This window comes from Triturus cristatus, chromosome 1_2, assembly GCF_964204655.1.
Source record: "Triturus cristatus chromosome 1_2, aTriCri1.1, whole genome shotgun sequence".
Lineage (NCBI taxonomy): Eukaryota > Metazoa > Chordata > Amphibia > Caudata > Salamandridae > Triturus > Triturus cristatus.
In genome coordinates this window covers 362,190,910-362,217,591 of record NC_140580.1, presented here as the reverse complement: position 1 = coordinate 362,217,591, position 26,682 = coordinate 362,190,910, and the positions used below count along the sequence as shown (strand labels likewise).

Genomic DNA, 26,682 nt, shown 5'->3' with positions numbered 1-26,682 from the left:
CTCTGCAGCATCAAATGCTTTATTTAATACTGTGCAGTAAGGCCCTCCTACACTCTTATGCATGGCTAGTTAATTCTAATGGGGCTGGGAATAGGGGTCACCAACCCCATCATAATTATCAGATATGCAGGAAGACCGCAAGTTGGGGCTATTTCATCAGAGATTGCACTTCCTGGTGAAATACCAGCTAAAACATGTGGGAATCAACCTGGAAATCACCTAAACAATGCCAGTTATCATGGGCCCCCAAGTAATGGTAGGTTCTTTGGGTGGACTCCACTTAAAATAATGGTATAATACCAGGCCACACGTAATGAGGGTCGCAGTAGTCTTTCTGACATTGTCAATCCTCGCTAGTCATAAACATAGTTAATTCATTCAGTGGCAAATTTCCAAGAGATGAGAGGTCCATCACCACGAATATCTATCTTAAAACTAAGAGTAGAATCATTTGCCATCACTAATTCAGTAGCAATGTCAGGTCTTTAGAGGTGGCATTGGTAGCTGCAATTAATGTCTGCAAACTATAATCAATTATGCATGATTTGGCAATAACTCAGTGGAATTGTTTCTGTGAATGAATTTTTTGTGGTCTTCAAATCCCCTTAAAAATGTCAGACTTAGCAAGGAGCAATGATAAAGACATTTGTTTCTGTGCATCATACTATGGGCCAGATGTACGACCATGGTATTTTGCGAGTCGCAAATTGCTCTCAATTGCAAGTCGCAATTTGCGACTTGGAAAATGACATGTACAACAGCTTCAGAGACACTGTTAGCGATTCTCAATGGGGTTGCAAATTGCATGCCTCATCAATATTCAGGAGGCACTAGCAATTTGCGACCCCATTGAGAATGGCTGGCCCTCCCAGGTATGGTGGCCTGCTGGGATCAGCAGACCTCCATTTCTGGGACTGCTTTTAAATAAAACAGTGGGATTTTTTTTTTTAATTCAGCCCGTTTTCCTTACAGGAAAACGGGCTGCATTTTAAAATATAAATAAAACGTTTTTGTTTCTTTTTTCAAGGGCAGGTAGGGGTCCCTGGGACCACTGCCTGCCCCTAAAAAATATTTTCCCCTGCATGTGCAAAGGGGATTACCACCCTCTTGAAGAGGGCGGTAAATTGGGGTAGCGAGTCGCAATTAGGAATGGACGCCCTTGGAACGCCCCTTCCTAATTGTGAGTCGCAAATCCTATTTAGCAAGGCGCAACTAGATTGAGACTTGCTAATTAGGCTTTCTACATGGCCTTGTAAGTTTGTGCATGCGCAAACGGGTTGCAAACCCGTTTGCACATGCAAAAACGGGTCGGACATCTGGCCCTAAGAATGTTGTCTTGACCACAGCAAGGTGACAGACAACAGTGTAATTTAAATAATTGTTCCCAGGGAAGTTGTGACCCCCTTCCCCACCACCCCCGCCCTGCTTTCACAGCTACAGTGGGGACAGGGTTTTTTGGGCCTCTTTTGTCTTCAACTCGGCAGACAAAAGCTTATAATTAACCAAAGAAAGATGGGATGATAGAAAAGGGAAAGAAGGATTAAAGGTTCAAGGGAACAATGAGTGAGAGGATGCATTGGTGAGTAAAATGATGCATGTCTGGGTGAAAGCGTGAGTGAAAGAATAGATGGGTGAAATGATGCGTAGGTGAGTAAAAGGATGGGTGAAAGGGTAGATGGAAAAAACGATGCATAGGTGGGTGAAAGTGTGGGTGGGTGAAAGGATGGGTGGGTGAAAGGATGGGTGGGTGAAAGGGTGGGTGGGTGAAAGGGTGGGTGGATGAAAGGGTGGGTGGATGAAAGGGTGGGTGGATGAAAGGGTGGGGGGATGAAAGGGTGGGGGGATGAAAGGGTGGGGGGATGAAAGGGTGGGGGGATGAAAGGGTGGGTGGATGAAAGGGTGGGTGGATGAAAGGGTGGGTGGATGAAAGGATGGGTGAAAGGGTGGATGGGTGAAAGGATTTGCGAGTGGGAGGAAGTATGGGTGAAAGATTGCATGTTTTGGTGAAATGATGGCTGAAAGTGTGGATGGGTGTAAGGATGCATGAGTTAGTGAAAGAACGGTGAAAGAGTGGAAGGGTGGAGGATGCATGAGTAAAAGGATGGGTGAAAGGGCAGATGGAAAAAAAGATGCATAGGTGGGTGAAAGTGTGGGTGGGTGAAAGGATGGGTGTGTGAAAGGATGGGTGGATGAAAGGGCTGGTGGATGAAAGGGCTGGTGGATGAAAGGATGGGTGGATGAAAGGATGGGCGGATGAAAGGATGCATGAATAGGTGAAAGGTAGATGGGTGAAAGGATTTGCGAGTGGGAGGAAGTATGAGTGAAAGATTGCATGTTTTGGTGAAATGATGGGTGAAAGTGTGGATGGGTGTAAGGATGCATGAGTTAGTGAAAGAACGGTGAAAGAGTGGATGGGTGGAAGAAGCATGGGTGAAAGAATGAGTGAAAAGGGTAAATGGGTGAAAGGATGGGTGGGTGAAAGGGAGGATGGGTGAAAGAATGCATGGTTGAGTGAAAGGTAGATGTGTGAAAGAAGGTACAGATGAGTGAAATGATGAGTGCAAGAGAGGATAGCAGACAGGATGCATGGGTGAAAGGATGAGTGAAAAGGGTAGATGGGAAAATGATGGGTGAAAGGATGCATAGGTGAGTGATAGGGTAGATGTGTGAAAGTATGCATGGGTAAGTGAAAGGATGGGTGCAAGAGTTGATAGGTAAAAGGATGCATGGTTAAAAGAATGGGTGAAACAGTGGATGGGTAAAAAGATGCATTGGTGGGTGACAGGATGGTTGAAAGAATAGATCGGTGAAAGGATGTGTTGGTCGGTGAAAGGATGGATGGGTGATTGAAAGGATGTGAGGGTGGTTGAAAGGATGTGAGGGTGGTTGAAAGGATGAGTGAACAGATAAGTGTGTGAGTCAAAGGTTGGGTGAAAGGATGGATGGGTGAGAGGATGTGGGGTGAGGAATGGAGAAAATATATGGTGGATGGATGAAAGGATGCATGGGTGGATGAAAGGGCGTGCGGGGTGGGTGAATGGGTAAAAGGATGCTTATGTGAATGAATGAGTGAAACAGTGTACTGGTCAAAGGTTGCATGGGTGAAAGGATGCATGGGTGGATGAAATTATGCATGGGTGGATGAATTCATCCAAGGATGGGTGAATAGGTGAAAGGATGTGTGGAGGTGAATGGATGAAAGGAACAATGAGCGAAATTGTGGACAGGTGAAAGGGTGAGTTAAAGGATAGATGGATGGAATGGTGAAAGACTGAATGAAAGAATGGATCAATAGCAGCATGTAAAGGTAAAATAGCAGATATAAGTGGGTAGAGGGAAGGGTGAAAGGATGCATGGAGAGATGCTTGGATGGAAGAGACAATGGAGCTCTTCTAGTGAGGGTTGAGCTTTCTTGGTTCCATCAGAACTTTGGTTCAAAGTGGGGGCATTTGAACTTTCTAGCTACTCCCTTGGTTGTTCCCACTAATCCATATTCTGCACAAATTGTGTAACAACAAACTTTGGGAACAAATATTTGTTATAGTGAACTACTATATAATATAGTTTTCCACACCCTCACGTAGAAATAAAGTCAAACAAACTTGCCTGATCCTGCAGAAAAAGGATTTCACTTGAGTGTATTCATATAGGGATGGTGCTGGAAGACAGAAAAAAGTATTTTGAATTAAAACAATTGACATTTCTCCTGTACTGGCGCCAACACTGTTGTAATTTACAACTTCTAAGAAAGAAAGAAAAAAGAAACCTTATACTATTCAAGAAAAAAATTAGGAAATATTACAATGCTGGAAAAAGTAAGATTCTGGGAACATGAAAGCTCCATCCCCCCAAGGTACAAAGCACTTTGGATGACTTGATAAGCTGGGACTGACACTCATTCCACGTTGGGCTGGACCCTGGGAGCAGTAATACTGCACTGGTGAGAACGATAAATGGGGTTTCAGTCATTAACGTTGGATCTCAGTTTTACCATAGTATCACAAGTTGAAGGCCTATGGGCCGGTATGGAATAGAAATGACATGGCTGAATTGTTGTTTCATTGCTGACCACTTGTAACCGCATAGGTCCAGACTTTTTATCGGAAACAAAGTCCTCCAGGGACGGCCTGCTGGGGTCACCCCTGGTAAAAGTATGGAGGATCGTCACACCCAGGAATACCAAGTGCGGGGTAATTCTGCATTATCTGCGATTCTCTTTCTGGATGGTAAACACCTATAAACCGTGACTTGTCTTGTATTTCCAATGCTGAGTCTGTTCACATTAAGAGTGGTGTGTTGGAGATAATGTTTATTAAAATAGCAGATGGTTCATGACGTCTTTCCAACATTGATAGGCGATTCGGATCTAATTATTAAATATTTAATATGCAAAGGCGCTGAATGCATAAAAAAGGTCCTTATATATCGTTCTGTAGTGTTACGTCTCCTTTTTTTAAACGTAATAATTATTTGCATTCTCCGTTAGCAAAAAAACCATGAGAAATTCCTGCCTGCTACAATGCAACAAAGGCCTGTCCGATGTCAAGGTTAGACATAAGGTTGATGATTAAACAACTATTTTTTTAACTTTTTCATTTTTCGTTTTAATGCCTGGACATAGTCCAGCTGTATTTCCTGTCTCTGACGGAACACTATGGGATTGGTTAGCCCATGCCAGAATGAGGGGGGGGGGGGGGGGGGGTACATGCTAATTTGTCATGCTCTTAGATCGAACTAATAATTCTAGCAAACAAATGACCCCAGTGGATGCAAAGCTACCGCTCGCATGTCCCATAGTTTTTTTTTCTAGCTAAAAAAAAAAATGTTTAAACAACAAAAACACTCCCTTTTTCAGTAGTAATGTCACAGCACAACAAACAGTGGAGTTAAAGTTAATCATAACTAAATAACCATTCCCATCACATTTTTAAAGTTTAAAGATGGCCTCACTAGGACTTGAGACTGAGAGCCTGTAATACTTTATCAGAATTTTGCACAGCAAGTTACTACCAGCTGGTAGCTGAGGGCATTCACCCGTATGAAACAAGGACTAATAAAGGATAAAATGGTTGTGACAAGTGGTTGCTCACATTGTTTCCAAATACTTATCACTGAGGTCATTATCCGGTTTAAACACACACCCATTACTTGGCGCAAATACTGCTGCAGCATTGTGGAGTTTCTGTATGAGGCACTCCACTACCCCCTGGGTCTAAATGACCCCAATAAGTGAATAGAGCTGGGATGTCTGTTGACAGCAAATGCTCAGATTGCCACTGGTCGTGTTTTCCACTGTGAACCTGCTACAGAGAGGGCACTGTTACATTTCTTTGGCGAACCGGGTTGTTGACTCTAATGTGAGCTTGAAATTCAATAGAGCATATGCGTTGACAGTGAAGTCGGGAATACTGTGCAGGAAGAGAGAAACAATGCAGCTTGTTTTTTATTGTTTGCATACACAGGCTAAACGAAGGGAGTGCAGTCCCCAATACAGAAGATTACAATGGGATGGGATTGTCTGGCCGCAAAGCACAATGGTGGTAACTCCCGCTTGGAGGATTTCCGCTGCATGGTCAATGCTTTGTGTCCTGGATATTCAACCCTCGCCTGTCCTACAGAGTTTCTGGGCTCTTCTTGGTTTCTTTTGGGGCTGTGCTATAAATTGCTGCAATGTTTGCTTGCCTCTAGCTTATATCGCAACAAGGGCTGATTTAGGGGTATTAAATGGTGCAACTTCTACAGTGTAACTTGGTGGGCAGACCAATGGACAGCTAATGGCACAAGCTATCAATGATAATGCAAAACAAGCATTTGCAATGCAATAGATCTCGCATTATTAAGGTTTGAACTATTGGTGTTGCATTATTTAGCAATGCCAATAGCTCAAACTTAAATAATGCGAGACCTATTGCATTGCAAATGCTTGTTTTCCTTTTAGTGTGTGCCAGGCCATTCAAATACCAGAAGCACTGTTTACGTATAAGAGTTCAATGGGGAAGGCACTACGTCTAGGAGTCTACATGTTACAGCTATTAATCCCAGCGGGGGGGGGGTGACTCAGCTTTTCACCTTTTCAAAGTTGATAAAACTTTAGAAATAACAAATGTAAATAGTTTAAGCGCCAAATGACAACTGGTTTTGTAGTCAGTGTCAAACGTCCTTATTACAATTCTGAAAGCATACATGTTAAGACATTATGGTTTGCATTCGCTGTGGGGCACTAAAGGAATCGCCTAGTATGTTCTAAGTTACAAGCCTGAAAGTTAATATCCTGTTTGACATCACTAACAGAAGCTACCAAAATACTGTTTTTAAGAAAAAGCCCTGCTTTTTCCTTTTTGAATGGCCAGCGGAAGAAATCGTAAAAACATCACGTAGGCTATTATATGGTTCTTTGCGATAGTGATATAGCTTTCCGTTAAGACCAATATTTCTACCCAGAGTAACACACTGGTAACAAAAACAAAACTGGACTGCGATTGCCCTCTAAAGGATTTATTTAATGTAAGTGATGAATGGCTGGGATCTCCAAGCCTTGTGATAAAACAGCCCCCAATTGAGAAGCATTCCATATTTTGCTCTTCGAGTGCTTTCCAAGAAGAACTCGTCTGGCAGATTCTGTGAACGACGCGCCTGGCGCGAACGGAGAACACTGGCGTGGCACATCTGTGCGACTCCATGCTCCTCCGAAGGAGACGCAATGACATCACTCTGTCTCCCAGGCTGCACAATTAGAGCGTGTGGGCCTCTTTGTCATGCTGCTGGGAATCTGGAATGAGTAACGTGCAGTTAGCGGAGTCCCGTTTCAAGCAGGAGTAGTAAACAATTGCACAAGACAGACATACCAACTTGTGTGTGCGTACTCACGCTCAAAACAATGCACAAAAACACAGTAGAGGATCCCCTCAACATCTCAGAGCATCAACTCTGAGGATTTCCAGTTTACACTGTATACTGTTGCAGGGATTCTGCTTATACACAGAACTATGCGTAGAACCCCAGGACCTCAGTGAATTGTGGTGTACCAGAAACTCACCTCAGAACCCAGAACCCAGTATCCGGCTAGCATAAGTGTCCCATTCGTTATCCGAGATTTAGCTCGGCGGTCCCAATGAAAAGACAACCCAGAACAAGCGACTCAGTATACTCTCAGTAATGGTGGGAATCGGAAATACCTGTTCGTATATTATTCTCACATCAGTCCACAACAATAATCAACGGAGACACGGTGTAAATAAAAAGAGTTTATTTTTATAGACCACGTGTCCTAAGATGCAGTACTTTGGCTAATACAAGCAAACAAATGATTAAAATCAAAACCATCAACATCGTTACAATACCATAGAATATAAAAGGGGTGATCATGTTATAATGACAGTGGATACTACCACCTTCCCTTTACTAAGAAGCTAATATTATTATTAGACTAGTAGAAGGTCTCTTAGGCTTGAATAGGGGACCCCATACCTCAAAGATCAGCTTAGTGAAATCACATCACAGGAGCATCAGGAGTCTTCTCGCAGGAAGGCTCGTCTTCGGTCTGAATAACAAACATGATGTCTGTGATATTAAAAGCACCAACTTTCAGGTATTTGCAGCTGCTCGTGTGTTATGGCTAAATAGTGGGTCGATCAACCTAGAGTGGAAAACATGCATTGTCTAACAACTCAGACTGTTTGTCACATCATGTGCAGACCAAGGTCGCTGCGCAGAGCTCGGGATGGTAACAACAGATTGCTCTCGTGTGAGGCAAAACTCGAGTCAGCAGTTTGTTTAAGCAATAACATGTGAACGCAGTGTCGTGCGCAAAAGCAGCAAGATGGCTTTCTAACCTCTAACGTGGTTATGCTAACTTAACAATGTATGTACGTATTAAGGGAGTCCTTACTACATGCCCCCTTGATCGAAGCACTACTTAGTATGCAAGAAAAGAGAGAACGCAGAGTTCAAGTGCGACAGAGCAGAACAAGGCGTATTCAACTTAAAAAACAAGGGTCAGTTCAGGCAAAGTCCGAGAATGAAAAAAACAAAAGTGGAAAGAAAAAACAAAAAACCTCAAACGTGCAGTGGGGGGTGAAAAAAATGAAAAAACTCCTCACCGGGCAGAAGTGCAGACGCACAGGGACTGTTCAAGACAGTGAGGAAAACACAGTGGACGACAATTCACTCAATCCATGAATGTATATGCAGCATATGTGGCCACTGCTTCCAGCAGAAAATCATTGGCACGGCCACTGAAGGTTTCAGCCATCCAGTTAATCAAAGAAAAGGAACATACATGTTCTTCCATTAGCGGAGCCTCTAGCACCATCAGAGGGCAACCAGCGTGTACTTCCAAATAACTCATATCCAAGAAGTCATATGCCGCTCTTGCGATGTCCCAATTACCCAGGATACCATGCGCCGCACCGCAGACCATAATCCGAACACCAGAACAGGCGAACTCGTGAGACACTAAGGGCCTCATCAGTCGATCATAATCCGGCTCCGGAGACACCATGTTGGTTAAGCACAAATCCATAGGCCATTCAAAGGGACAATCTAGGCAGTGGAAGACAGGTTGCACGCAGGTGAAGTAGGAATACCGGAAGGATAATCCATATGCCAGGCTCAAAGTCGCCAATGGCAGGACGCCATAGTATTCAAGCATCCTGTCACGAAGAAGCTGCAGACGGGACAGGCTGTCATGTGGCACAGAAAGAGCAGCCATTCCGTAGGATGAAAAGTAAAAGTAGCACACCTGCCACTAGCGCCAGAATTATCGGGACACCTCCAAAGACGCTCGAGAAAATAGAATGAAAAAATGCCGGAATCACACCAAAAATAGTTTGGAAAGAGGTCACGAGGCCCGAGCCCACAAGTTTAAAAAAATGAGCCAGGCCAGTCGTGGACGAGGCATTGAAAATTGTTTGGATCAAAGCTCCAAAATGCAGGGGAGGTCAGTATTCAAAAGCGCCTGTACCTCAGTGCGCGTATTTGCTACGTGAAGGACAAATGTTTCCCGGGAGGAAGTCAATGGCACCTCCTTTTGGGACAATAGCGCTCTTATTCTGCTCATCTTGTTGAACTCTGCTTTCAAGGTTGGAATCGAAGGCCAGACGGAAGCATCCAGCCGCCCATGCGGGGGAGGAAACAGAACATTATTGCAGCAGACAACTCTCTGCGATACAGTTACTATGTATGGGATTCCCACTAACATCCCGCAGCAAGCTTCATTATTTAAAATCAAATAACTACCATTTGCAAGCAGCGTGAAAGATGGCGTAATCACTGGTACCGGGATACCTTTGAGGACGCAGGCCAAATTTGGGGCGTGTACATTACAAGCACCGTGCAACTGAATGTGCCTACATACAATAGAATGATCAGGTGTCGTTGTACATTCCTCACCCTTCAGATAAACCTCAGTACCGTCCCTTGTACATCTATACGTAAAGGGGAGGGACCAGACTTCATGTATGAAAGCGGTACCCAGCTGTTCATATCTACCCAGAGCATAGTGCTTCATACAAGAGGTAAACTTAAAAAGGGCGAACGGGAGAGTTATCAATCCGTGTAATAACCACACTGCTGAATCTACTTCCGCTACAGAGAAAGGTAACGGCTCCAACTTTTCAATATGTAACAAGGAATATGAAGCATCTTTCATGGACATGAACTGCTGTTTGTCAGTAAGGTTAAAGGGAAGAAATAAAGATGTTGTATTCAGATAGTCCCAGGGGACCTTCCCTGCCTTCAATGTTTGTAATGTCCATGCAAACTGCATAACAGAACGCAACTGGTTTTGACCATGATACAATACAGACATATCATCATGCACAATATCAACAATTGAAGAAACAATATTATCTAATGTATAAATTCGAGAAGAAAGAGTGCTAATGCTGTTATCAATAACTGCTAATACTTTTTCCATATTAGCCTGATCAATAGCTCTCAATCGTGAAGCTGCCTCAATTTGCGACAGTTTCCATACTTCGTTGTAAATAGCATACGCCCATCTTTTGGATCTGCCACCCACAGGACCTTTAACAAAATCATTCAAATCTATTTTGTCATGTAATTTTGATAAATGAACTTTGACAGATGCCAAGGTGGAATGTCGCAGCCAGGACTGACATAATTTCCCTACAGAGTACGTAGTTACTGTATGTGACGACTCAAACCGTGGGTCTACGCGTTCCTGAGTATACCCCGGTTTCAGTCCCAGAAAACGACGTTGACAGGTATCAGAACTGCTTTGCCAAATTAACCATCCCTCACTACTAAATCTCGAAATATTGAAAGATGAATTAGAAACTAATGACTGCAAAGCAGGAAGGGACAGATCTGTGTGGTTATCCCAATTTGGGTAAGCGCCCAGATCCGGCACAGAAGGCGAATTTAGTTTTTTAGAAGTGGCCAATCCGAAACAGGTGGTTTGGAAGATGGTTGAATTTAAAAACAACATATGATTTGGTACTAGACAGGCACGGTGTAAAGCTTCAGTTCCCTGAACCTGCCACGGTTTGGAACCCCAAACCGACTTAAGATCAATAGTAGCCTTCCATAGATCATAACCTTTGATTGACAACTCATCCATAAAGGACTTAGAATAAAGCAATTTGGTGTGTGTCAGTCTAACCTTGGAGGCAGACTCAGGCTTAACTTTAAAATAAAAGGATGCCGGGGCTGAAACACTGAAATCAGTAAAATAAGTATACTTATCAACTAATGTATGTGAACTGCCAAACGAGGGGGTGGGACAGTGTTCCCATTGGGTAAAATTTACAAAATTTCTAAATGTATTCGCTTTATGCAGGAAGTGATTGCCATAATGTTGAAAACAATACTGTTCTGCATAATTAGCCGCATTTTCATACAAATCCTCAGCATCAAAAGCGGCATAATATTTCAAATCTGAAAACAGTGCCTCAATGGCGTGTACATCCCAATCATCAGAACGTATGTTCTGTTTAACTACATCACCCATAGAAACACGAAATACATTAGGTACATTAATGACCTCTGTAGGCCCATGAATTTGAAATTTAACAGCATCCCATGCGATTCCATCCATGACGGGCCAGGCAGTAATATTCACAAAAGTCTGGTCCCTTTCAATGATGTGGGACGAGGAGTGGGGGGCCAAAGTTCCATTGATAAGTCTAATTGTCGATCTCTCTTTGAGATAGTGGCCATCCACCAAACGGAAAAAAACTATAACAAATCCAATGGACATAAACAAAAAAATACTGAAAAGCAGCAACCAGATGTATGTCCAAGGGGCTATCAAAAAATGTCTCTTAAACCAGCTTACAAAAACAGCAATGTTCGATGGGGGAGTTGAGGGCAAAGAGTTAGTGTCAAAGGAGAAACGGGACTGGCCAAGTGCTGTAGATTGTAAAACAGGCGAGGGTCCACGTGTAGGATAAGCATACTCAGTTTCTTCGGGCAAACCACCAGCCGGTGGTATCAGCAAGGGATCAGTAACTGATTGCATCTCAATGGCAACATCAGACAAGGTGTTAGAAGCAGGAACCAACATTGAATTTCTTTGCACCGTCTGGCTTGAAACTGCCGGAGACATACTAAGAAGTATCGGCCACTCGCTGAAGTTTGACATTGTCAATAGAGATGTACCTGTTTTCTTTGCGACCAGGAAGTGGAGGTAAAATGACTGTTCTTGTACCCTGCACTCCAAGCACTGGAACTGGTGCACGATAAGAGGGGCCGAACTCCTTCTTGTTCTCCACCTTCTCACGGACCAGGTCTCCAACTCGGGGTAGCCAGCCGACTACCGGAATCTGAACCTCAGCTGCAGATGTGGAGGGCAAGTGTTCTTTCGAAAGAGAGTCTCTGGCTTCTTGTAGAGTCTGCAAAACAGCACAGTGATCATCTACGTCAAAGGGTGCGGTCGACGCCGCCATGTCTAGACCATCAAGGTCTGGAACAAACATTCTGATTCCGAAGAGCATCATGTACGGGGTCCGCCCACCCAGAGACCTTCTAGGGAGATTATTAAGTGCACGTTGGACGTTATACAAATGGGCTAGCCAGTTCCGGCCTGTGCCTAAAACACGTGCTGTCAATGATTGCTTTAAGTCACGGTTCATTCGCTCCACCACACTATTACCCTCAGGCCGGTAGGGGGACGAAAATTTGACTAGGACCCCCAAATTCCTCATAGCCTCCTTGTAAGCCTTTGAGGCGAATGCAGGGCCCTGATCAGAATGGAAGGTACCACACGCAAAAGTTCCCACAAAGACACGCAAATCCCTGATGACAGTCCGCGAGTCAGCACTCCTTTGTGGCCATACCCAAAGAAAACGTGTGCACGAATCCACTGCAACCAAGATATACTTGTACGCAGTATCAGAAGAAAAAGGACCGCAGTGATCTAAATAAACACAACCAAATGGCTTATTAGAGATGTACAGCTGTGTCTGTGGTGGGCGCGTAACAGTAGAAGGTTTAATCTGTTGGCAAATGTCACAATCAAGAACATATGCGCGCGCTTGTTTATATAAACCAAACCACCAGTAACGTTGTTGTAGCAGAGATATTGTAGCCGACACACCGGCGTGGGCTGACGCCAACCCCTCGTGCGCAGCTAGTATCAGTGCTGGTCTGCAGTCCGCGTTGGGAATAATTCTGTCACCAACGTCGTTAATCCTCACTAATGGGACGTTATCAGGACTTAAATGATAAATATAACGAGAGGGAAAACCCTTCGGGTAATCACTTCCCTTCTCTGTAGCAGCAATAGCTGCCAAGATGTCATCATCAATCTTACTTTTGGATCTTGTAACTGCTGCCACTAAGTATGTAGCCACTGCTGTTTTCGCTGCCTCGTCAGCTAAGCTGTTTCCGACAGCATGGACACCAAGTCGTTGGTGACCAAGAGTGTGAATAACATTCACGAGAGGGAGACGTTCTTTAAAGTCTGCCACTCGAACCCAAAGCGTTTTATGCTTAATTGTGCTACCTTTCGTGTCTCGATAATCATTCTGAGACCAGAAGTGTAAATTGTCATTGTAGGACTGGACACAGTAGAAGGAGTCACTCACTATGAGAGTAGTGACTCGGGGATCAGCAAACTCCAGTGCAAGCACCAGAGCCCGAAGCTCCGCTAATTGCGCGGTACGATCACCCAATGACTGCGTATGCACTGCATCAGATTGGAATTCACCATTTACGAATGTACCTACGACAATTGCGCAAGCCGCTGAATAAGCGTGCTTTGATCCAATTGCGGGCTGCGCAGACCCGTCAGTGTATATGACACAATGGTATTCTTCGAGCGGGCGCAAAGACAGAGGTGCCGGATGAACGAATTCATACTGCAAGTACTCTTGAGTCTGTAATGAGGCATCAAAGATGTAAGTGACATCTGGCGACGTCAGTGTTGTGGCCCATTGTATCCACCGTGGATGCAAAGCTTTAGAATTTGGTACACTTGCCTTAGTCACTGCCTCTAAGGCAGGATATGGTGTTACAACCAGAATCTGTTTCCCATGCGACAGTGCGCGTTCCTTGAGGATCACCATCTGCACAGCAGTCAGAACTTTTTCGACCGTGGAAAAACGTAATTCAGCAGAGGTGTACAAGTGGGATTTGTACGCAATGGGGACTGTATCGCCCTCATTAAACGTCAAATACGTGAACCCCACGGCACCTGGTACTATTCTTATTACCAGGTTAGTGCGGTTATCACGTGTCAGCAAATATTGTGAAGCAAGAAGGTCAGCCTGTAAAGACTGTAAAATTGCAGAGTGTTCTAGCTGCCAGCTAGACTTCGAAAACGAAGGTTGTACCAAGGCGTAAAGCGGCTTGATACGCTGGGCATAATCAGGAATGTACGTACGGCCGAAATTCAGAAAGCCCAGCAGAGATTGTAATTTCTTCAGTGTCGTAGGAGCACTTAAGCGTGAACACTTCTCCAGAAAGTGGGGGGCTAACCCCTTACCTTCATTGTTGAGCTCGTAGCCCAAAAACAACACCGTATATTCTGCGGTGTGAGACTTCGCAAAATTGAATTTGTAGCCATAGTCAGCAAAACTCACGATAATATTGTCGACTCGAGACAGATGTGGCATCAGCTCATCATCCGTAAGATAGATATCGTCAACATAGGAGTATGCATCGGGGTCAATTCTTTCTAAGAGAGAAACCACGCGAGCAGAAAAGACGCCAGGGCTATTTTTGTAACCCATGGCTAATCTTGTAAACTGTTTTTGTTTGCCGCCCGAAGTAAACGCCGTCCACTGGCTACTCAGTGTGGACAGGTTGTGGCTAAAAAAGCCATTGGAAATATCAAGTGTCGTTTTAAACCTTTTACGCACGAGACTGTCGACTAAAGCCGAGCTATGTGTATTTTGTACCGCGCAGGTCCGGCAATGGGAGTTTAGGTGCCGGTAATCCAAAACTAAACGGTACGAGCCGTCAGGCTTCGTTACAGTGAATAAAGGGTTATTCATAGGGGACACACAAGTTTCAATAACACCCTGATATTCCAATTGTTCAAGGATTGCCGCGACGTGGGGTCTAGCTTCACGACGCATGGGATATTGTGGTTGAGGCTGGGGCATAGACCGCAACGGAATCTCATGGCAGGGGGACAATCGGTCCCATCCCACCTGAGTACGATACACCGCCGGCGCAAGCGCAAGCGCCCACTCCCCAGCATACACTTCAGCTTGGTCCTTAGGCACTGTGTGCGCAAAGGACGGGAGGATTACCTCCTCCCCTCTAGGAGCCTCTAAAATGAAAGCTGGAGGCCAATCTGCCTCCGCTAGGAGGATATCATAGGTGGTGGTCAGATTATCCCAAAAAATCCCTTTTATTGTACGTTGTATGTCACCCTCAATTAATAAGACTATTTCATAAAGTCTGTCAGGGGGAGCCACTCTGGTGTCAGCTGTTTCGACAGTAACCAATATATCAGTTGCTGTCACCGCCAGAAATGGACGCAGAGCTTGACGGACTATGGTAATTTCCGCTGCGTTGTCCAGTAGCGTCAGCGCCCATGTCCGGTTCCGAAGCTGTGTCCGCACTATCTGAGGCATACCTTGCCGTCAGAGCCGCCACTTTCTTCTTCTGAAACGGGGGTCTTTGTCTTGCAAATTCGTCCTGCTTGCCTTTACCCTCAGTCTGTCGGGGTTGGTCACGCTGTTGTGGAGCACCCCGACCTTTGCCACCGCCTCCGCCACCGGACTGTGTAGCCGATGTTTCCTGTGAAGAACGAGGAGAACGCTGTTCAGAAACCTGAAATCTATCAGGAGACTTAATAGTAGCACGATCGCGCAGATCATAAGTGCGTTCACTACTTGACTGTACGGGAGAGGCAGGCCGAGAGCCCTGTTTCTGTTGCTGCTGCTTTCCCTGTTGTTTAAACCGCCAATTCTGTTTTGGAAAACTTGGTCGGTCGTCCTTACCAGAGGCTTCTGCCTTACCCTGCTGTTTTAGATCGGGAATTTTGATCACAGGCTTAACTCCTAAAGAGCTACGACCCAAATCCCGGTATGCCTCTGCGATTATTTTCGCAAATTCCTGCAGTTTATCCTCTTCAGCAACTCGCTTCAGTTCATTACGAACCTGGAACTGCAAAGCATCACCCTTAAGGTTTCCCATTATCATGGTAGCCACCAGGTCAAATTGTCCGAGGAGCCGCATCCCTAACCCTATCGCAGACTCCGCACCATGGTTCTCTTGAACACGTTTGAAAACGGAGGGCAGCTGCAACATAGACGGAGTGCCAAAGCACTGCGCGTAAGTCGCTGCAAAGACCTTGCCCCAATTTACACAATCATTTATGTGGGGGACCAAGTCTTTAGGCAAACGAATGGTGAGGATCCTGTGTTTCTCCACAGGAGATGTATTCGGGTATACCGCTTCTATTTGGTCAAATTTTTCAGCAAGCCAAAAGGGGAAATCATCCCTAGTTTGGGGGCGCTTGCCCATAACAGAATTAACCATAACAGGACTAATGACCACCGCGTGGTGGTCAGTAGGCTGCCCCGCAACAGCAGGTGCCCCCGCCTGCACATTGCGCGACACGTACTGCACTAACGCCCTATATACCGTAATAAGGGCAGTGTGTAGTACACGCAACTCAGCCACCGTCACCGTGAGGTAACGGGGATGAGGCGTAAATCCAGCTAGTACCGGCCAAGTGGCCCCTGCAATTGATAAAGGGCCCATTCTCGGCGGTATAACCACATGGGGAAGGGTGCCATTAAACCAAATAAGATGCTGCCAAGCAGATGCAATAAGTATCTCTTGTGTCCTGTACGGTGTATAGTTCGCTGGCACGGCAGTGGCAGTGTAAGAATGAAAGGTATTATCATCCTCACTCACCGCCGGAATCGTCACCCAAGAGTAGAACAACTCATAGGGATGAGCCGCATCGGCTCCCACCACAAAGATGACGTTCATGCCAGTGTCCGGCACCCCATACTGCGTCAAATGACGTTTCAGAGCTGCACGGCTATGCGACGCAATATCCACCGACATTAGGACAACACACACTCAAAGCTATCAGTAGCACAAGGGTTCAATAACCTTTTTAATGATCAAGCTTGAAGGAACCTATATCAATAGAACTAGGTAGGTTTAAATCCGCCAGACTTGTTATCCGGAAACAAGAATGAGGGTGTTATGGACTAATATAAGCACTACTAAGGCGTTTCAACTCATAGACCAAACGTTAGGTGCGCCATGTTGCAGGGATTCTGCTTATACACAGAACTATGCGTAGAACCCCAGGACCTCAGTGAATTGTGGTGTACCAGAAACTCACCTCAGAACCCAGAACCCAGTATCCGGCTAGCATAAGTGTCCCATTCGTTATCCGAGATTTAGCTCGGCGGTCCCAATGAAAAGACAACCCAGAACAAGCGACTCAGTATACTCTCAGTAATGGTGGGAATCGGAAATACCTGTTCGTATATTATTCTCACATCAGTCCACAACAATAATCAACGGAGACACGGTGTAAATAAAAAGAGTTTATTTTTATAGACCACGTGTCCTAAGATGCAGTACTTTGGCTAATACAAGCAAACAAATGATTAAAATCAAAACCATCAACATCGTTACAATACCATAGAATATAAAAGGGGTGATCATGTTATAATGACAGTGGATACTACCACCTTCCCTTTACTAAGAAGCTAATATTATTATTAGACTAGTAGAAGGTCTCTTAGGCTTGAATAGGGGACCCCATACCTCAAAGATCAGCTTAGTGAAATCACATCACAGGAGCATCAGGAGTCTTCTCGCAGGAAGGCTCGTCTTCGGTCTGAATAATAAACATGATGTCTGTGATATTAAAAGCACCAACTTTCAGGTATTTGCAGCTGCTCGTGCGTTATGGCTAAATAGTGGGTCGATCAACCTAGAGTGGAAAACATGCATTGTCTAACAACTCAGACTGTTTGTCACATCATGTGCAGACCAAGGTCGCTGCGCAGAGCTCGGGATGGTAACAACAGATTGCTCTCGTGTGAGGCAAAACTCGAGTCAGCAGTTTGTTTAAGCAATAACATGTGAACGCAGTGTCGTGCGCAAAAGCAGCAAGATGGCTTTCTAACCTCTAACGTGGTTATGCCAACTTAACAATGTATGTACGTATTAAGGGAGTCCTTACTACAATACAAATTGTGCCAACAGACACAAATGCAGTTTAACCCATCACACCAATGCAGTTTAACCAATCACAACACGCAGCACAACGTTTCTAGTAAACTGATTAAAGGTGAGGCGTTGCAAACGCCACATTAAATATAATACGGTGCATTCAGGGGAGGATTTGAGGTTTAGCACACAGCAGTTCAATCATGGTTGCTTCTGTTGCTCCACGGAAAGGGAATTCAAAGGAAATACAATTACTGTGTTGCTAAAAACGGCTCACTACCATGGTACAGAACACCAACGAAATCTCGGCTTTCCCATGCATGGAATATATATGGGCTACCACTAAAATGATGCCTTTTTTTTGCCACCTGCGAGCCAGACGAAAGGGTGCATTTCTTTATGGACATGCATATTTACTGGATGAGTTCCTTGTGGTGGAGTTATAATCCATTTTTAAAACGCTGTTTTATTGATGTCGTGTGTAGATGTCACAGCACCAGATTTGTGTCTAGAAAAGTGATAACTTAAACAGTGTGTCAAACATAAAATAATGTATCACCCACCCACGCCCCCGTTTAAAGACGGGTTTCAAACAGTAACTACAGCTTCTCGTCTTGGTAAACAGACGACTCCACTTTAAACCACGAACACATCAGACACTCCAGAGACCAAATTTCACATATGGCCTGTCCAGGGACATCTTAAGGATTTTGGGGGCCCTGGGCCAAACATATTTTGAGGGCCTCTGTTCAGAACAGCTTTGAATTTATGATCCAATTTGAGCCCCTGTTTCCCACGCAGTTTCCGCTTCCTCAGCTGCGTTAGCGATCCAGTTTGCATCATCTGCATTAACCTATATATTCCCGAAGTAAATGGACGCGCGCAGCTGACAGCGGAAGGTTTGAGTGTTTCCTGCCCTGCTACTAGGTTTTTAATACTTTTTAAATTGTATATGTGTGGCTGATTTACCCTGTGCTTTTTAACAATTTCTCCTACCTACCTGCACTTGCACTTTACTTGATTCTGCTTGCCTACACCTCCTTAGCTGCTCCGATTCGCATCTCGCTTTTCCTCCAGTCCTGGTTCGCCGCGGCTGATACGCCGATTGTGCAGAGGGCTGGGGCTACTATCGGTCTCCTCACTTCCACCCACGCAGTTTCCGCTTCCTCAGCTGCGTTAGCGATCCACTGGCGCGCCAAAGGCAAGCCGGTCTGCGCCCAGAGACGTCCCGGAGGCACCATGATGCCCAGTTCCCCCTCCGGTGAGTTTCTTCCACTATATTACAATAGGGAAAAACTGCTTAGCCTTAGGCGGCTACCATTATGTCAGTGTACAGCGGCTGATCTGAGCTTGGAGGTAGACATTCGATGCAATAAGTGCTACTGGTCTCTCCTCCAGCCCAGGAATCTCGCACCCAAGATACTCCCATGCAACAATAAGTGTAAAAACAATAAGAAAACAGAGAACTTAAAGGCCACCCTTTTAAATTGTCGCTCTATGCAAAAGCGCGAACCACGCATTTATGGCCTACTTTTAGACGAACAGCCTGATCTTTTATTTCTCACTGAGACCTGGCTGTCTGAAACCTCCAACCCTACTATCACCTCGGCCATCCTTACGGGTTATAAAATCCTTAGGAGGGACCGACCGAGTGGGAAGGGGGGCGGTGTCACCATAATTTACAATCAAAAACTAGACTGCTGTTCCGTCCTGATGGAAAACATCAAGGGCGCAGAGTCCTTAGGCTTCCGCTGTACCTTATTCCCCCATCTTAGCATAGCTGGTTTTCTGATTTACAGACCTCCCAGTGCTATTGGACATTTTATTACTACGATTAATACAGCCACCACCTCCCTGGCCTTAAAATACAACAACTGCCTTATTGTGGGAGATTTCAATATACATATGGACAATTTCCTTGTTCGAGACGCTGCAGGCCTACAACATGTTTCCATCTATTTCTTCGGCCACCCATGAGAAGGGCCATACCCTAGACCAAATCTTTCACAATTTTGACATATCAGTAAGCTCAACTCTTCCCATTATCTGGTCTGAACACCTCCTATTAAAATTCGTCATTCCTAACTCTGCCACAGCCCCTCGGGCTAACGCAGGGCAGAGGGTCCCTAATTACAGGACATTCCATGAAATATCCATCCCGATGTTAGCAGACACCCTTGGTCGTTCCTCACCTAAGTTGTCTGGCTGCCCCGACTCGGACGCCCTCTCAATAGATTCATGGCTCCGAACAAACATTGATGCAGCAGTACCGGTTGTTTCCCGCTCCTCAAAGAGTTTGGCCCGACCAGCTCCATGGTTTAAGGATTCCATCTTATCTATCAAAAAAAATTGTAGAAAAATGGAACAGAAATGGCGTAAATTCTATCCACCTGAGGACAGGAAGGTGTATAAAGACAACTTAAAAGTTCATTACATTCTCGTGAAGGCAGCCAAGAAAAACTTCTTTCAAACCAAGATAGAAAATGCCCAAAATAAGAGTAAGGAAATATTTAAATCCTTTACTGCCCCAAAAGCCGGCATAAAGGAAGGGCCATGCACGGAAGAATGGTCTAAGCACATAGCTCAATTCTTCTACAAAAAGATCTCCGTGATCCAACAAGCCTTCACTAACATCTCAGAGGAAAAACTGACCTTCTACCTTGGTTCTGTTAGCATATTTCACCTCTTGGATCCTCCATCTTTACTAGCTTTCCCTGAGTTTCAGCTTGAAGAGTCACTGACCCTTCTCCAAAGCATTAAGTCTGGCTCTCCTACCGACCCATGTCCAGTGAATATTCACCATAAACCCCAAGGTAAACCAGCTCTTTAATGCTTCCCTCTCCTCAGGCAACATGCCGAAATTATGGAAGAATGCTAAGATTCTTCCACTGATAAAAAAGGCTAACGCCAAACCGATGGACCCTGCTAACTACGGGGCAATCTCCCTTCTTCCGGCCCTCTCCAATGTATTAGAGAAGCATGTAAACAAGGCCCTCCAAAAACACATTGAAGATGGAAAGCTCCTTCTTGAGTCCCAATCCGGTTTTAGGGCTAACTACAGTACGGAGTCCGCTCTGCTTGAAGTGACTGAATTTCTCAAGGCTAAGCTGGACCAGGAAGGCAAGGCTGTTCTGATACTGCTCGATCTATCGGCGGCCTTCGATACGGTCCCACATGAGAGGTCCCACCCAACGGCCTGGGGTGGACCGCCTTAACATGGATGTCATCCTTCTTGGCAAATAGATCTCAGGACATCTGGCTCCCCCCTTTCTCATACCCGGTTCCGGCCATGAATCTAGGTGTCCCTCCGGGCTCCATTCTCAATCCTACCCTTTTTAATATATATCTATCCGCCCTTGTATTTCTGGTAGAGGAAGAGGGTGCCAAAATTGTTTCCTATGCTGATAACACTCTGCTGATTTTTACGTGTGAAAAAGGAACCGACTTTGACGGGGCAATGATTAGAACTTACCTCACAATGGTTTTTAACTGGCTTAAGATCGATCAGCTGAAGTGCAATCCTGACAAAACTGAAGTTGTTTTCTTTGGTAATCCAGAAACGTCTGACTGGAGCTCTTAGTGGCCAAACGATCTGCCACCACTGCCCGTGGAAAAGGAGAAAGTCAAAAACTTAGGAATTGTCATAGACAAGACACTCTCCATGGGCTTTCAAATCCAAAATCTAACTGGTGCTTGCTTTGGCATCCTCCGGATGCTAAAAAAATTCCTGCCACTGTTACCGCTTGAGAGCAGAAAGATCGTGGTGCAGGCTCTGGTGACATCAAAGCTTGACTATGTCAACAGCTTGTACCTCGGTCTTCCCAAATCCCTTATCCAGCGCCTACAAGTGGTGCAAAACGCTGTGTCTAGAGCCATCCTACGACCTAAACCCAGATCTAGTATGACCCCTATTCTTAAGTCTCTACACTGGCTTCTCATAAAAGAACAGATCGACTTAGAAGCGATGACCATCTTCTTTAAAGCTTTCCCTGACTTAGGAGCCAGCTAACTAAATAAGCGCGTTAATCTCTACGCAACATCTAGACCCCTAAGATCTTTCAATGCCAAACTGGCCATCGTGCCTAAAATATGCTGTGCCCTCACTAGAGACAGATCCCTCGGCTTTCTAGGCGCAAAATTGCGGAATAGCCTCCCTGAGTCTCTGAGACTAACCACAGACCTACTCTCTTTCAAGAAGAACTTAAACCCTGGCTTTTTAATAACTGATGGGTCTTTTATGCACGTTCTTCTCCCGCTGTCATGTGCCAGGACAGTCCAGTCTAAGTAGCTGCGCGCTTTATTAAATACACTATTTCATTTCATTAGGTCCCTGACAGTGCAAAGGAACAGTCGTTCAAATTCTAACTGCCTTATCAATGAGGCCTTGCTTCACTTTTATGCCGCCGGTGCGCCACTTTTTGTGACGCAGCGTAAAAAATGTGCCATGTTGTGCCCTATTTACAAAGTGACGCATCTAGGCAGATTTGTAAACTCCTGCACCACATTATACCTGCACCAGGTATAATGTATGCAGGGTGGGTGTTGCCCTGCAAAAAACCTTGTAGAAGTGGCACATTGAGAACTCAGTGCGTCACTTCTAGGACGCCATTGCGTCAATATCTTACACCTGCCTCACAGCAGGTGTAAGACTGATGCAGGCAAGCCCTGTGTGAAAGGACACATTGCTGGAGTTGCGTCTATTTTCAGACACACCCCAGCAATGCGGCACTTTTGGCCTACAGATACATCAGAAATACTGACATATCTGTAACTTCTTGCGACATACTGCGTCATTCAGTAAATATGACGCATCCATCATGTCACAAGGAGGGCGCACTAAGAGGTGACACATCCCTGTTTTCACACAGCGATGCATCACTTCTCATAAATAAGGCCCTGAATGTGTTTACATCTAATATTCAGGGATAGTTTTTTTATTGTGATTTCAAAGGTATAATCCATGTTCATATACAATTACATCTCATAGACAACAGTTGATACAATGAACATTCCAATAACTACTCAAGGATGAATTTGATATATACTTTCTCTTGAAGATGTTTTCCAGTCCGACAATTTCTTTTTGTTTTGTCCCCTTTTAATTAAGCTTTTAACTAAACAATCCCCCAAAAATATTCAGGGATAGTTATGTGTGTTTTCAATATTGCAACACAGCAGCAGCTCACCAATATTACTGCAAATAATTTCTGTGATGCCCTCCCATTTCTTATATGTTAGGCCTTGTTTTGATCTAAAAGAAACTATTTTATGTATAGTGCATGAAACATAAACGCAACATTTCTCTGCAAAATGGCTGTATTAGACTCTCACACATCAGGTACATAAAAAATAAGTTAAAGGAAAACAGTATTTAAACAATCTGTTTAAGTAATATTCAAGATCCTTAGGGCAAAACTCTAGAGAACAGAGCTGACTCTGTCAGGAGGCTCCCTGAAAGGCTGGGGCCCTGGGCCAGAGCCCACTTTGCCCATGCATTAAAACGTCTCTGGGCCTGTCCAGCCTGTCATTCTTTTCACTGATATTACACAGACCAGCCTATTTCTCCCTCATACAAGTCGACTCTGAAAAAATTAAATTCGAAACACACAAAACACGGTGGCGTATCGGCTGCTGGGTGGAGGGCCTTCTACAGGGATTAAGGCATACTGAGAGACAATGAAATATGTTACGCAGTGTGCAATACCCCCACGCACTAAAGCCCCGATGTGCACATACAAGTCGGTTTGGCAATCTGTTGCCACTGGACTATGATATAGAATGGTCGCTTGTGCCTTCTAGGCCACTCACCAGAACTGATTCCCTTCATGTGATACACATTCTTTACCACAATAGTAGGTGATCGCACATCACCACAACCATATTTGGACGTTTCCGCAATTATTGTTAAAGATGCCTAGGCCTGGGCGAAAATTTCGTTCTGTTCGCGGAAATTGCGATAATTTGACATTTTCGCATTTCGCGGAGAGCGCGAAAATGTCAAAATTTCCGCATTCCGCAGCTTGGCGATAATTTGTTTCTTGCTCGCGCTGTAAAATAATACATTCTCGCGCGCGCGCGATCGCCTTACCTGAATCCCTGTGTTCGCCGACAAGTTTTCTTGATCCGGTCGCTTTCTCCATGAGATGTTGTATTGTTTTTAGCCATTTGCGCTGTCTCGCGACAGTTCGCGCCCGCAGTGACGTCATGCGTCGCGCGATCACGTCTTTCTTCTCGCGATCATGCACCGCGAGACAACTGAAAACAAGATGGCCGCGCCCGCGAGCAACCACATGGGTAAGTTGGCGAGCCGCAACCATGCAGAAAATCTCGCGACCATGCGGGAAAAAGACTTCCGCATCTTCGCGATATTTCCGCGTGTTTGCAATAATTTTTAACATTTTCACGATAATTTGCGAACGTGGATTTCGCAAATTCCGCCCACACCTAATGATGCCTATTCCGCTTTCAGACTTCAGAACTCTGTTTTCACAAGCAACGCTGGGTGGCGCACGGCTTTCTACGGATATTCCCGTAAAAGATATATGTTACTGGGTGTAGCCAGAGTACAGAGAATTGTCCATCAATGTCCCCAAAAGGTCAAATCGTAAGGGGCTACCGTGATTGCTATTTTTACACTAATCATTTTGCTCTAGTTAGTCAAATAAGCAAATAAGTAGCTTTTACCCTGGTCCAGTATTCTGTGTGATGTGACATCTACCTACAACATCAATAACACAGCGTTTTATAAATGTATTATAACTCTACAACAAGGAACTGTCCTTGCAGTCTCTCATCCAGTAAATATATCTCTTAAAAGCATCAACTTTGTCTCACTAGTCTCTATCCAATGTCCACCAGATCTCCTAATAATCAGCCACCGAGGATTCCACTCTCTGAAGGAGTACTCCTTCAGTCAGTACTCTAGCTGTTCATCAGTCAGCTGTCACTAGACCAGATCCTGAACTGGCAGCATTCACTCCCCGAGCCGTCACTTTCTTGATCAGCTAGTCCCACAACATTCGACCACACAAGGTCTCAATCGTAACTCTTTTAGTAGTTACTCTGTTTAGTTATGCTCACTCAATACCATCGTCTCATACCAGTCACTTTCCCGGCACTCACTTGTCTAACAATAAGTCACTCTGGAGTCACTTTCACCGTCTTGCGACATTCACTCTATAGGAAGTCACTCTCCCTGTCGTCACCCAGGAACCTTTTGCTGTCCCTTACACTGAAGATCTGTCAACAGTCACTCTCTCGTTAGTCACTAGCTCAGAACCCAACAGTCCCTCTTTAATGATGTCACTCTCTCAAAAGTCTCTTACCCAGCCCGCTGATCTCGTGCCGGATGTTGCTGCAGTTCCTCTCCTCCATGATGGCAGAGATCATTTGCTGGAGGGATACATCCACTTCCCCGTTCTCATCCAACCCGGTTGAGGCTCCGGACAGATGTCATGGTGCTGCCGCCAGAGGTGGAAGCATGTCAGTGCGAAAGCGGCCGTGGCTTTGCCCAGCGGGCTCGGCTCATCTTCCCGTTAGGTGATCTCCCCAGATAGACTCCTGCAGCCAACAGCGGCAGGTCTGAGCCAAGGAGCCGCTGTCAGTTCTCACTTTCGCCTCCCAGGGTATACACCACTAGAGATGAACACGAGCCGCACAAAGTGGGTGGCGCAGTTTAGTCCTCCTTCTACTTCTATGAACGACTGGGTGAGGTCTCATTGTTCCCACCACAGGCAAAGGAGTCGGTCGGAAGAGCTAATAAATAAACGTGACCCTAACGTTCGGGCCGGCACCTGTGCTGAGGCGTCGGCCATCAAGGAAGCAGTGCTAACAAGCTTTTATGTAGTACAAACACATGACAAGGCTTGTTTAATGATACATTGTCGTAAAGCGCGAGTATTGGCAAGCAGATCGCTTAACGCATTTTCTGCTGCATGCCACATTCTATGATTACTACCAAATGGAATGTTATAATCACGGCAGTGAAAGCGATCACTTGAAACAGAACACGCCTGCGAGTGGTGCGCGCGCCACAGCGACACACGTGGTTTCAATTATCGCACCCGTGTCTGGGCACGATAATTGAAACCACATGGCCTATTGGTGTCTATTACGCGCACCAAGCGCGTAATAGACACCAATAGGCCGTGGGCGGAGCAATGCGCCCGCCTTTGGCCAATTGCATGCAGTCTTTTATAAAAATACGCACGCAAAGGCCAACGGGGTAGCACAAAAGGAAAAGCACACGCACGAGAGTGTGCGATTCCTAGGTCAGTGCTAAAACCCCGTTTTTCACCTACTAAATGTCTTGCGCTGCGCGAGCACTGCTGTGCAGTGCAATGCTAGGCACGAGACCTAAAAAGAGAGGACCAGACACAAATCAAAATGCACCGTTGGGCCATTTGGTGGTACAGCACTGGCACAAAGACTTGCATTAGAGAAGAAAATATGCAACCAAATTATAAATGCTTGCACTAAAGCCACACTGAATGACTCCGATGTTGCAACAACACATAAAGGAACAGATACTTCTGAATTTAGCATGGGTGGGGTGCTCAACTTACTCCTTGGACTGTAGATGGCACGGCATGAACCTAAAGGCGAACAGCGGGACAGCGGTGACTTCATCTAGGCCATTAGAGCACTCCCTTTGGTGCTCCTTTGTTGTGTTGAGCCAAGGGGTGATGGCACGTCGTGTCCTTGAAACAGAGTGGCTGGGGCGTGGGGGTGTTGGGGGTAGAGTCACCTATTGTTCTGGGCCACTGTACCATATTTCCAACCCACTTAAGAGGTCATGACATTGATTCTTTTGATTGTAAGTTACTTTGAGGTTAGTCATGTCCTTCCTTGACCTAATGGATTGGGATTGTCACAGGGGGTTGTAGGGAGACTTTGAAGTGCCGCATAACATGTTAAATGCAAAGATGTTACACTTAGTTATGGAATTACTTTCTAGAATCAAGGCTTGGTTTCTACAGATCAACATGTGATAGCGTCCATTGGCTGGGAGGCAGGCTCGCCTAAGAATACATTTATGGTATGCCTGATTCATAAAAAGTGACC

The 26,682-nt window shown here is 45.2% G+C and overlaps 1 protein-coding gene across 3 annotated transcripts in view; it reads right to left on the bottom strand.

The window, feature by feature from the left end:
* PER3 (period circadian regulator 3) overlaps positions 1-26,682 on the bottom strand; it is a 560,237-nt gene that overhangs the window by 298,111 nt on the left and 235,444 nt on the right. For all 3 annotated transcript variants that reach the window (XM_085604511.1, XM_085604529.1, XM_085604520.1), the window contains exon 8: positions 3,607-3,658. In XM_085604511.1, the coding sequence (XP_085460637.1) occupies positions 3,607-3,658 (52 nt within the window). The remainder of the gene's footprint in view (positions 1-3,606; positions 3,659-26,682) is intronic.